At 40.1% G+C, this 14,115-nt stretch overlaps 1 protein-coding gene across 3 annotated transcripts in view; it reads left to right on the plus strand.

The window, feature by feature from the left end:
- Positions 1 to 14,115, plus strand: part of SPEF2 (sperm flagellar 2) — a 1,748,369-nt gene that overhangs the window by 1,107,205 nt on the left and 627,049 nt on the right. For all 3 annotated transcript variants that reach the window (XM_069627121.1, XM_069627123.1, XM_069627122.1), the window contains exon 24: positions 13,662 to 13,845. In XM_069627121.1, coding sequence (XP_069483222.1) covers positions 13,662 to 13,845 — 184 coding nt within the window. The remainder of the gene's footprint in view (positions 1 to 13,661; positions 13,846 to 14,115) is intronic.

Genomic DNA, 14,115 nt, shown 5'->3' on the forward strand with positions numbered 1-14,115 from the left:
GAAGGGATTTTCATGTATAACAATACTACTGCTTTTTTTGTGGTGCTCAAGGAAGATCGTTCTCTGGCACCAAAAGTGGCTGCTCGTACCATCCTCAATCATACTCTTTCCAAGGCTGGGCGAATGTGGAGGGTGGCCACAGTACTGAATATAGTAGAGGTGGAATTTACCCAATGCACTGTACCTGGTTGAAGGTAAAATTCACCCAATGTACTGAATCCGGATGGATGTAGTGTGTAGCCAATGTATTTAATCTAGATGAATGTAGATTATAGCCAGTACATTAAATATAAGTGAATGTTAGAATACAGCAAATGAAAAATATAATAGAATATAGCCATTACATTAAATGTAGGGCATTGTAAAATGTAGCAATTGTGTCGAGACTAGGCAAATGCAGACTGTAGCCAATATATTGAATCTAGGCTAAGGTAGAATGCTTCGTATGTATTACATTTCTTTACTTTAATACATTTATATGGCGCGGCTATAGACCCGAGGGCATGAGGGCACTACATGACAGATATAACAAATAACAAAGCGAAAGGATCCAAAAAGGGAAGCCCGAAGGAGAATGTTTTAAGAGCATGTCAAAGTCATTTACTTGAACAAATGGGTCTTTATATTTTCTTAAACAAATCCAGGGAGTCAATGGGTCTCAACTCTAGAGGGAGTGCGTTCCAAGCTCTGGGTCCATTTGAGGTGAAGGCTGCGTTAGCTAATCTAACAGTATGGCACTTCGGTTCAGATAGGAGGTGCAAATTATTTGACCTCAACGTTCTTGTGTTGATTCTTATGGATACTAGCTGTTGTAGATATCCAGGCATATTCCCAGATCTGCACTTGTGTACATTAGTCAAAGTGCGAAATAGGAATATGGCATCCACAGGCAACCAGTGCAGCTCACGTGTCGCCGTCGTAACGTGGTCTCTATATTTAAGTTTCATGAGTGCTCTAATAGCCCCATTTTGACATATTTGTAGCCTGTTACATTCTGACTTATTGATTCCCATAAGGAGGCTAGAGCAATAATCTATTTAAGCGCCTATTATTACTCTCGCAATAGTCTCTGCATTGTCCTGTGAGATAAGAGGCCTTAAGTGTGCTAGAAGTTTAATATAATAAGTACATGATGAAACAAGACTACTGACATGCTGTTTCATGGTCATGTGTTGGTCAAAGGTCACTCCCAGAGTTTTCACTTTTTTGAGGGGTTTGATGGATTCTTCTCCCAACTGGAAGTTATCATACTGTGGGCCAAGTTTATTAATAGTGTGTGGTGAACCAATTACAAGCAGTTCAGTTTTTGATTTGTTCAGTGCTGACTTATTATGGACCATCCTGGTTTCAATTAGAGTAAAGACTCGGTTGATGGCCAACTCGTCTATGCTGTGAGATCCAGAGAGCGGATGACACATTGAGTGTGATACGCATAGTTGGTAAATATAATGTTCTCTTGATCAAGCATTGTGAACAGAGGAGCAGTAAAAATATTGTAGAAGCAGGGGGAGGTGCAAGCACCCTGTGGGACACCACAGGTTAGGACGATGGAGTCAGATTCAGCATTGCCGCAGAAGACTCTGCTATCTCGATTGTTAAGAAATGACAATACTCAATTGCAAGCTAGCGGGGAAAAATTTGCAACTTCACACAACCTGGTGGCCATGATATCATGGTCCACCAGGTCGAAGGCCGCGGAGAGATCCAATAGCATGAGCAGGGATGCTTCCTTGTTATCCATACGGGCCATCAGCTTAAACTTGAGTTTGAGAAGCGCGGTTTCGGTGCCATATCCGACCCGAAATCCAGACTGATGGTCGTTTAGGATCGGATAGGTCTTTAGATCATCTGCAATTTGTATATAGGCCACTCGGTCCAGAATCTTAAGTAAAAACGCTGTGTTGGTAATTGGACGATAGTTATTTGGCAAATCGACTGAAAGCCCAGGTTTTTTCAAAATTGGCATAACCCAAGATTTCTTAAGTTCCTACGTGCCGGTAGAAATAGAGGTATTAACAAATTGGCGGATAGAGGTAATTAAAGGGGCACAAGTTTTAATTATCATGGTAGTATGGATATCATTTTTGCTTCTTGTAGGCTTTAGTTAATTAATAATAGTTTCTAAGTCCTTGTCTGTTATGGGGGATAAATTAAAGATTGGACTTGTCGCTGGTCTATGACAAGACCAATCCACAGGTGGGGCCTTGGTGTATTTTAGATTGTTGCTTTCTCTAATATGTTTCCCTTAATGGTATGAAGTTTCTTATTAATCCCTTGTTGCATAACGTTGCACCAGGTGACATCATCCGAATTGGATATGTCTGAATTGGTGTGATTAGTTCTTTCTTGTTTCATTTCATTCAGTTCAGCAGCATTGCACAGAGTTCCGCAATTGCGAAGCAGTGAGAGAGTGCATCTGGCACTGGCCACGATATACTTAATTGGTTAGGCTAGCTCTTGAAACTTTCAGCCTCAGATGAAGGCCCTCATTACAACTCAGGCGGTAAGGGGTTTACGGCGCCGTAAACAGCGCCGACCCTTACCGCCTGAGTACGAGGTCCCTTAGCGCCATGGCGGATTTAACACCTGCTTTTAGCAGGTGTTAAAATCCATGGCGCTAAGGGACCATGGAGTTAATTATGCCACCGTAATTTACGGTGGCGTAATTAACGCCTTCCCCACTCCCATTATGCCCTATGGGGCAAAAATGGGAATGGGGAAGGGTAAATGGGGATTGGGGACTTACCGCCCCGCCAAGGTCGGAATGGGGCTGTAAGTCCGCCAACCACCATGGCGTAAACGTAGTTTACGCCATGGTGGTAAAGTCACGGCCCAGGCGGTAACTTACCGCCTGGGTCATAATGAGGCCCGAAGAGTCGGTGATGACTCGAAACACGTGTCAGGCTACTTCGTTATTAAACTCATTGGACTCATGAGAAATCCCTCCTTCTTTGAATTACTTGGAACACCTGTCACTATTGCACTGTTCAGCGCAGTGAGACTGAGAACTGTCTGTGTTCATTTTAGTTCTTTCTTGTTCCTTTAAAATGCGAAAGAGCTCTTTAGTGTTGTGTTGTGCGTTTTGAATTCTGTCATTAAAAAAGCTACATTTGGCTTTGAGGATAGCCTATTCATAGATAGAGACAGAGTCTTTGTATTTGTTGAGAAGCAATGATGTGTTATGCTTCTTCCACAAATAAGATTAAATAGTGAGTGATTTCAGAGACTGAAGCTCCGATGTAAACCATAGATTGTGATTGGTTTCAGTTTTAATCGTTTTAATTTTTATTGGAGCTAGGGTATTAGCAACACTTTCTATATTGGAGGAGATCCTTTTAGCTAGATTTTCTGGAGTATCAGTGATAGGATCAATTATAGTGTTGAGAATATATTCTACCTTGTTCAGCTTAATGTTCTTTAGGTTCCGATGCAGTGTTTTAGTGGAATTCTGGCATTTATGTTTGATCGGAAAATCTACCCGGATATCGAAATTTACAAAAAGATGATCCGACCAGGGACATGGTGATACTATTATATTATGGATGTTAGTCTCATGACTAGCTACCCAATCTAAAGTATGGCCCAAGCTATGAGTGGGCTCTTGAATCCATTGTGTAAAGCCTCATTCCTGCAGTGCTTTTTGCATTTCAAGGGCAGTCTTATCTTCCTTATGGTTAAACCATAGATTGAAATCTCCCAAAAGCAAATATTTTGTATTTGTTTTAACAGAGGCAAGTAAAAAGGTTGACAGATTCTTTACAAAGTCGCTTGTTATGTGGGGAGGTTTATATAGCAGGAGAATGTTTAGAGTACTCTCTGCATTCAAACTGGTTTTAATACAGAGAGAGTCCACACCCTCCATTATGAATTCCCTACTTTCCCAAATGTTGCGAGCTAATTTATGTATAGTGGCAACACCCCCACCCTTGCCATCTTTTCTATCGCATCTAATCATTCCATATCCAGAGGAGATAGCTAAATTGAGCAAAGGGCCGGCTGCTAAGTGTGCCCATGTCTCAGTGATTGCGCATATATCTATGTTCTGCTCCTCAATATGAGTGGCAATCCCCACTGCGTGTTTCACCAGAGACCTAGTGTTGAAAAGTAGGGTTTTAATAGAGTTATGGTGAGTAGTGGCTGATTTGGCAAGGTCAAGTTTAGGAACTATGTCTATATCTATAGCTATATCTGTATTATCATTAGGTAGGGAGATGATGTCTGTAGCAGGTGAGGAGTCAAGTTAACAATTGGATTTAATAGTGACAAAGTCATTAATACTGTGGTTATGTTGAGCGGTGGTATCAAGCTCCTGTGTAAGTATGTCACCAACATTGAAGGGGACAGCAGTGTTTCCTAATGTGGACATACTTCTAATATCTGCTAAAACAGTTTCAATATGCTTTACTTTAGCGCTGATATGATCAGTAATGGATTTTTGTTTAAGTGACGTACCTTTCACTGCCTCGATTGCAGTGAGAACCTCCTGGATTCCCAGGTTTAGCAATTAGGGGGCAACCAGTGTCACAGCGCAACGCGACAAGACGCGGACTAGCGCAGACTAGGCTTGACCCATGCGCGCAGGCACGTTCGCGCCGGTGTCGGGGAGAAATGCGCGACGCAGAATTACAAATCAAGATGGGATATGTAGTTCAGCGGTGCAGTCAAATGCAAATAGCCTTACCCAATAACATTACTGCATGCAGAAGGTAGCCACTAATCTTCAACAACCTAGACATTTAAATTGGGTGAATGATCGGAAGTTAGGCACTCACTTAAGTATAGCCAATGTATTAAACCTCCATGCTGATGGAACTTCAGCCGCAGGCACGGCCACATTCACACGCACACTCGCCTTCATACACTGACAAACACGTAGCTGCAATTTGATGGCAGAGCTGTTGTGCTATGTCCTACGACAAGAAATATGGTGTAGCTGGACACAGAACAAGTCTCTTGCATTCGCGCTTGACTGTCAGGGTCCGGCTTGACTGAATTCCACAGGAGCTGATGCTGGCCCCACAGACCCTCACCAGGAGTTCACCTCTCAACCCTTAAACATAAGCTGAGCAGAAAACCCCAAGAAAGGGAAAGGGGAATTTGGAGAAAATAACAACGGAGACACAGCTGCCCTTCAACCGTCTGGTAGGCTCTGGTATCTGTGATAAACAAATACACCTGGTTACTAATATAATAAGAAAACTTCTTTTCTAAATTATGCTAAATAAATTCTAAACTCTTTACCTCTTAAACCTCAGTAAAAGACTTAGAGGTTAGTAACCTTTGTGGAATATCTTGTAAATATATCTTGTATTGTGCAAATAGTTCAAGCCAACCTAGTCTCTTTAGAATCCTAAAGTGATGGCCTTTGCAACATCTTTTCAGAATTAGATATTCTTCTTACTTCAAAGTTCTTCTGATCTTATGTAGTTTTCAATGCTTACATAAATTGCAGTCTTTCTCTGAAAAACATTGAGTTCTATTTGCATAGATTACTTTAAATTATATTCTTTAACTTCCTGGATTACTGCTTTCTTTCTGCGTGCGAATTGTTTTCCTTATTTACACATTTACACAAAGAACGTATAGTTTCTTCCTTTACTAGCGTGTGCGATAAACACGTGAAATCAGAAGACGTGAAGAGTTGTCCTCGCGTGTAAAATACACACGCGATTATCTTAAAAAACCCACGCGCGTGAAAAAATACGTAAACGCGATAAAAATAACACGCGCTGATAAAAATGGACTCGCGCTCTATCGCAGCCCGACACGCGCTTTCTCTTGAGACGTATTTTGCGTAAAAAATATACACACGCTAATGTTAACTTGCGCAATTCTTTTAGGCACGCTTTCTCAGGAAACGACTTTCACGTGAAAAAATGTACACGCGCTAAAATTCACACGCGCAATTCTTTTTGGCACGCGCTCTATCGCAAACCACACGCGCTTGCTCAGGAAACGACTTTCACGTGAAATATGTACACGCGCTAAAATTCACACGCGCAATTCTTTTTGGCACGCGCTCTATCGCAAACCACACGCGCTTTCTCAGGAAACGACTTTCACGTGAAAAATGTACACGCACTTTAAAAAGAACACGCAAACGGCAACTTGCGAGCTCGCGCACACATTAAACAGTCTTGAAGAACATTTCACACAGTTAATCAACTTTAAAATCCTACGCACAATCTTCAAGCTTGTTTTCCTTATAATAACTTTAACTGTAATGTCTCTTTTCTCAAATGAACTTGAAACTTGTTTACTCTTTAAGTTTTCTTATAAAAGAAAATGAAAGTTCACTGTGACAATCTCAAAATCTTTAAAAGAACGATCCCACCTGATGACTTCTTGTTCAAATTGGATCAGCAAACGATATTCTTACTTTGGTAGATTTTCTGAGCTCTGGAAAGGCCTTACTTAAGGAGCTTAACTAATACACAACCAGCCACTGAATTTCTCTGGATGAAAGGCAGTTTAGAATCTTGCTCATCTCCCAAGAATCAAACCCATTGTCCTCTCCACCAATCAGGCAACCAAACATATCATTGTTTCTTTAACCAATCAGAGTAAGTTTCTTTCACTCCATCTTGACTTGGGCAAGCACAATGTTAATTCTATTAACAAACTCTTCCTGTTACTAAACCAGCCAGTTCTAAAAGCACAACTAACCCAGCCAGCTCTAAAGGCACAATGTTAATCTTGTTACTCTTCCTGTTATGAAACTAGTCAGTCCTGACAGTACCCCCCTCTTCAAAGCCCTGTCCCAGGGCCTGGTTTAGCAGGGAAACTCTTGTGAAATTGTTTTATCAATTGAGGGGCATGTACATCTACTTGATCCTCCCAAGATCTTTCTTCAGGACCGTATCCCTTCCAGTCAATAAGATATTGTAAGGTACCTCTAACAATCCTGGAATCTAAGATTTTCTTAACTTCAACCTCTTCGTCATTTTCCTCTGTGTAAACTGCTGGTGGTGGTTTTCCTAATCTAGTTCCTGACACACAAGGTTTCACTAAGCTAACATGAAATGTAGGGTGACTTTTGATACTTGCGGGTAATTTCAGTTTGATTGCTACGGGATTTATTATTCTTTCTATTTCAAATGGACCAATAAATCTCGGACTAAATTTAGTTCTTCCCTTTAAACGTAGGTTTTTTGTGGACAACCAAACTTTTTGACCCACCTGATAATGTGGTGCTTTACGACGTTTCTTATCAGCAAATGTTTTAAATCTTAGCTTACTTTTTTCTAAGGTTTCTTTAGCTTTCACTAAACCATCTCTAATACAAGTCAATCGCTGCTCAACCTCTGGATTGGAATACTCAGATGGTAACACTTCTTTCAAAAATCGTGGATGGAAACCATAGTTGCTAAAAAATGGAGAATACTTAGTAGAATCCTTGACAGAATTGTTATAGCTAAACTCTGCTAGCCAAAGAAGATCTACCCAACTTCCTCTTTCTTGCCAAAAAGCTCTAATATATTTTTCCAATTCTTGATTTACTCGCTCTGTTTGGCCGTTGGTCTGTGGGTGATAACCTGAAGAAAGCTTTACCTCAATTCCCAACTCTGTACAGAAAGCTCGCCAAAACGTAGAAATGAACTGGGACCCTCGATCTGATACAATATGTGTTGGTAGACCATGTAATCGTACTACTTCTTGCAAAAAACTTTTTGCCAGATTCCTTGCAGAAGCCTCTCCTTTCATGGGAATGAAATGCCCAGCTTTAGTTAGTAAATCCACAACTATTAATACTGTAGTGTAACCTTGATCTTTGGGAAGATCTACAATATAATCAATAGAGATTGTAAACCAAGGACTAGGAGGTACTGGTAATGGATTTAATAACCCAGATGGTTTTCCTCCTCCTGACTTTACTCGAGCACAGACTTCACATGTTTTCACGTAGTCTTCAATATCTTTTTTCATTTCTTTCCACCAAAACTTTCTCTCAATCAGTTCAATAGTTTTACGAATTCCAGGGTGACCTACCAACTTGGATTCATGACATTCTTGCATAATTTCCTTTTGCAGTTCCTTGCTTGGAAGGTAAATTTTAGAATGAACACATGGAAATCCTTCAATTAAATGTCTTCCAGAATCCTCCGCTAACCAAGATTGAATTTCATCTTCTGGTAATTCCTTTAGAATCTTTTTAAGAAGCTGATTCTCTTCCTGTGTAGCACTTAGGATAAATTTTTCTTCTGCAATCACTGGTTCTGGTAATAATTGATGTTCAACTTCTCCCGAATATCCTTGTCGTGATAAAGCATCCGCTTTACCGTTTAACCGCCCAGGCTTGAATGTTATCACAAAATCGTATTCTGAAAAGAAAAGTGACCACCTAAGTTGTCGAGGTGATAGTGTTCGAGCAGATTTCAAAAACAGAAGATTTCGATGATCGGTTAAAACGGTTACTGTGAATCTTGCTCCCAACAGATAATGTCTCCATTCCTGAAATGCTTTCTTGATTGCCAGGAGTTCTCTGTCTGTAATTGTGTAGTTCACTTCTGCTGGAAGCAATTTCTTAGATAGATAGGCCACAGGATGCAACTGTCCAGTTTCAGGATGCCTTTGAGAAAGCACTGCTCCAATTGCAACATTAGAAGCATCTGCCTCCACAAAAAATGGTTGTGAAGGATCTGGGTGTAATAAGATCGGTCCAGATGTAAAACAGTTCTTCAATGTTTTGAAAGCTTGATCCGCTTCATCTTTCCACTCAAATTTCATTCCTTTCTTCAATAATTTGGTGATAGGAGCAACAGTTTGAGAGACATTTTTAATGAATCTCCTGTAAAAGTTTACAAAGCCCAGGAAGCTTTGGATATCTTTAACACAAGTTGGAGTTGGCCACTGTTCAACTGCCTTAATTTTCTTCATATCCATTTCCAAACCTTTGGGAGAAATCATAAAACCTAGAAATTCTACTTCTCTGGTATGAAATTGGCTCTTTTCTAACTTAGCAAATAGTTTATTCTCCCTTAGTCGTTGTAACACTTTCTTGACATGTTCTTCATGTTGCATGAGATCCTTAGAATAAATGAGAATGTCATCTATGTATACTACTACAAAGATGTCAATAAAATCTCTTAATACCTCATTTATAAAAAATTGAAAGGCTGCGGGAGCGTTACACAATCCGAATGGCATTACTTGATATTCGAAAAGACCAAATTTTGTTCTAAATGCCGTCTTCCATTCATCACCTTGACGAACTCGCACCAAATGATATGCACCATGAAGATCTAGTTTGCTAAATACTGAGGCTCCTTGAATCTGGTCTAACATTACTGATATCAAAGGCAGCGGATATCTGTTTTTAATTGTTATCTTGTTTAATGCTCTATAATCTATGCATGTTCGTAAAGTGCCTTCCTTTTTGGGAACAAAAAATAGTGGAGAAGCTGCTGGCGATTGAGAGTGCCTGATGAAACCCTTATTCAAATTTTCTTGGATGTAATCCTTCAAATGTTGATTCTCTTTTTCTGTTAAGGCATAGATGTGACTGCAAGGAATGTGGGCCCCTGGTTCTAAATCAATTTTACAGTCATACTCTCTATGAGGAGGTAATTCATTAGCTTCCTTTTCACTAAACACATCATTGAAATCATGGTAACACTTTGGTAATTCTCCCATTACAGCCCCTATAGAATGTACTATAGTTCCCAAATTCACCAAACCTTCCACTACTTCTGAACAATTATCACTAGAAACATTTTCCTGAATTGCTTCTTTACAACAATTTGTAACACAAAAAGCAGAATCCAATTTCACCACTCTTCTTCCCCAATCAATCTGAGGGTTATGATACGTCAACCAAGGCATTCCCAAAATTATTTTCAACTGTGGAGTGTCAATTAATTCAAACACAATTTCCTCCCAGTGTCCTCCAATTTCCATTTCCAATGGGATTGTTTCATGTGTAATTAAACCTGATGTCAGTTGAGACCCATCCACCGCTCTCACATACTCTGGTATATCTTTTACAACGTAAGGCACATTCATATCTTTAACCACATTCCAATCCATGAAGTTACCAGTGGCTCCTGAATCTATTACTACTGGGCCACTTCCCTTTAATTCCTCTTTAATATACAAGGATACATTCAATGTAATATGTGGTACTGCTGCTTGGATGGTATTTGCCACTTGCTGATTTCTGGAGCTGTTAGTAGATGCAGAAGGTTTTGGACACCAAGGGCAATTTCCAACAAAATGTCCTGATTTCCCACAATATAAACATAAATTATTCTGTCTTCGCCTATCCCTCTCCTCCTTAGTTAAAGGACCTCTCACTTTATTTACTCTCTCTGCGTTCCCAGTTCTCAATTCTTTATTTACAATTTCTAATCTTCCTCTATCAACTCTAGGGAAAACTCTGGGTTGCTCAACTCCTCCTCTTCTACGCTCAGCCTTGCGTTCCCCTAATCTATAGTCAATTTGTATGACCAGATTAATTAAATCCTCACATGAAGTGGGTCTATTAACAATTGTAGATAATGCATCTTTCAATTCCTCCTTCAAACCTCTATAAAATAAAGAGGATTGCTTCTCTTCTGGCCAATTGCTCTCTAATACTAAAGATCTGAACTGTGTGATGTAAGACACTAAATCTTTGGTTCCCTGTCTTAACTCTAGTAGTTCTCCATCTACTTCTTGAGATAATTGGCGTCTGTCAAACATCTTTTTAAATTCTAACTTGAAAGCTAACAAGTTCTTTAGTATTGGATTCTCTTGACCAACCAATAATACTGACCAAGTTGCTGCCTCACCAGTGAGGTAAGACAGCATAAAAGCGATTTTAGAAGCATCTGTGTTAAAAGCTTCAGGTCGACAAAGGAAATGAAGTTCACACTGTGTAAGGAAAATCTGGCATTTCTTGGCCTCTCCCCCAAAACGTTCTGGAGGTGCTAAGGGGACTGGACCTACAGGTATATTCAAACTTCACCTGCGTCTTTCTTGAGAACTCGTTCCTTCACCCAAATCCTCTCTAATTAACACTGGTAATTCTCTACTAGTATCCTCTGAATCTCTTGACTCCAAAGAAATTTCTTCACCCTTACGGGTAACCTTGGAGTTTAACTCTTCAAACTTGACTTGTAATTCCTGATTTTCTTTTCGCACAGCCCTCATTTCCTCCCTTAACTCTGAAAACATGTCCCTTATGGAACTAGCTAGTGCCTCTGTGGGATCCATATCAGCTCAGGTGGAAAATATTATCGTGGGCCTTTCATCCTGTCAGGGTCCGGCTTGACTGAATTCCACAGGAGCTGATGCTGGCCCCACAGACCCTCACCAGGAGTTCACCTCTCAACCCTTAAACATAAGCTGAGCTGAAAACCCCAAGAAAGGGCAAGGGGAATTTGGAGAAAATAACAACGGAGACACAGCTGCCCTTCAACCGTCTGGTAGGCTCTGGTATCTGTGATAAACAAATACACCTGGTTACTAATATAATAAGAAAACTTCTTTTCTAAATTATGCTAAATAAATTCTAAACTCTTTACCTCTTAAACCTCAGTAAAAGACTTAGAGGTTAGTAACCTTTGTGGAATATCTTGTAAATATATCTTGTATTGTGCAAATAGTTCAAGCCAACCTAGTCTCTTTAGAATCCTAAAGTGATGGCCTTTGCAACATCTTTTCAGAATTAGATATTCTTCTTACTTCAAAGTTCTTCTGATCTTATGTAGTTTTCAATGCTTACATAAATTGCAGTCTTTCTCTGAAAAACATTGAGTTCTATTTGCATAGATTACTTTAAATTATATTCTTTAACTTCCTGGATTACTGCTTTCTTTCTGCGTGCGAATTGTTTTCCTTATTTACACATTTACACAAAGAACGTATAGTTTCTTCCTTTACTAGCGTGTGCGATAAACACGTGAAATCAGAAGACGTGAAGAGTTGTCCTCGCGTGTAAAATACACACGCGATTATCTTAAAAAACCCGCGCGCGTGAAAAAATACGTACACGCGATAAAAAATAACACGCGCTGATAAAAATGGACTCGCGCTCTATCGCAGCCCGACACACGCTTTCTCTTGAGACGTATTTCGCGTAAAAAATATACACGCGCTAAAGTTAACTTGCGCAATTCTTTTAGGCACGCGCTCTATCGTAAAACCACACGCGCTTTCTCAGGAAACGACTTTCACGTGAAAAGATGTACACGCGCTAAAATTCACACGCGCAATTCTTTTTGGCACGCGCTCTATCGCAAACCACACGCGCTTTCTCAGGAAACGACTTTCACGTGAAAAATGTACACGCGCTAAAATTCACACGCGCAATTCTTTTTGGCACGCGCTCTATCGCAAACCACACGCGCTTTCTCAGGAAACGACTTTCACGTGAAAAATGTACACGCACTTTAAAAAGAACACGCAAACGGCAACTTGCGAGCTCGCGCACACATTAAACAGTCTTGAAGAACATTTCACACAGTTAATCAACTTTAAAATCCTACGCACAATCTTCAAGCTTGTTTTCCTTATAATAACTTTAACTGTAATGTCTCTTTTCTCAAATGAACTTGAAACGTGTTTACTCTTTAAGTTTTCTTATAAAAGAAAATGAAAGTTCACTGTGACAATCTCAAAATCTTTAAAAGAACGATCCCACCTGATGACTTCTTGTTCAAATTGGATCAGCAAACGATATTCTTACTTTGGTAGATTTTCTGAGCTCTGGAAAGGCCTTACTTAAGGAGCTTAACTAATACACAACCAGCCACTGAATTTCTCTGGATGAAAGGCAGTTTAGAATCTTGCTCATCTCCCAAGAATCAAACCCATTGTCCTCTCCACCAATCAGGCAACCAAACATATCATTGTTTCTTTAACCAATCAGAGTAAGTTTCTTTCACTCCATCTTGACTTGGGCAAGCACAATGTTAATTCTATTAACAAACTCTTCCTGTTACTAAACCAGCCAGTTCTAAAAGCACAACTAACCCAGCCAGCTCTAAAGGCACAATGTTAATCTTGTTACTCTTCCTGTTATGAAACTAGTCAGTCCTGACATTGACCTCCTGACCTCTTCTCAGCACCCATCCACATGCCTGCCCATCATGGGTAGCTTACTGGGGCTCGGCCATCCCAGCAAAATCCTACCTCGGCCATATGCACACACACTATAATGCTCTCTGAAAATCGTTCTCATATTTCAAACTTTGGTGCCCCGAGGGCATTCCCACCACGAGCTCCTTGAGGCCATACTAATGGGATAAAGGCGCTATATAAATGACAAACTACTACTACTTTTAAGAACCATTTGCTGTTCAACTGAGAACTGGATTTGCACAACGCTACTGGTCGATCCACACCCCAAGAGTAAAGTAGGTTGTACGCCTATAGAATCAAACAAAGGCTGCCACCAACCACTGGTGACTGCACAGCCATCTGCAAAAAGCGAAAGTGCCCCCTCACCATGAGAGCTGTAGAGTCTTTTAATGGACTAAATAGGGCTGGAACATTTGGCCTCACAAATGTTGAATAAATCTTCAAACTCTTTCTCATTGTAAAAGTCAGTAGGTGTTAATAAAGAACAGGATTGATACATGTCACTGTGCAAGGTAGGCTTGCATTTTCAGAACATTTAATATGTCACATGTTACAAATATTACTGATCACCAATAATGTTTGGATTGTATTTTGTATAGGATTCCTCTGGTATCTCGAAGACCGCAGTCTCCAGAACTAACAGGAAATAAGCAAAAAAGTAGAGTCCCTCTCGTAAAGAGCAAAGATGATCCTACACCTGAGAGCACAGCGATGGCATACGAGTCTGATGAAAAACTTGTCATTGACACCTGGCAGTATGCAGTAACAGCCGTTACTAATATGGTATGGCATTCTGTATACCATTTACTGTGTGCATGTGAAATGAATTGCACTATTCTGTCTTGTTCTTCCATTGCATAATATGCTTAATAGTTATTGCACATATACCTCACTCTATAAATATTCCTATTCATAATCTCCAGTGTGCTTTGTCTAATCACCAGTCTCATGCACCCTTTGTGTGACCCTGTGCACAGGTATTGTAATAAATACTTTCATCTGCAGGTTCTTGAGTCTTGAAAATACCAAGCCTTGTGTGGTTCAAGGAACTAT

Source organism: Ambystoma mexicanum, chromosome 6p (genome assembly GCF_040938575.1).
Source record: "Ambystoma mexicanum isolate Mex_15411 chromosome 6p, UKY_AmexF1_1, whole genome shotgun sequence".
In the NCBI taxonomy this organism is placed as follows: Eukaryota; Metazoa; Chordata; class Amphibia; order Caudata; family Ambystomatidae; genus Ambystoma; species Ambystoma mexicanum.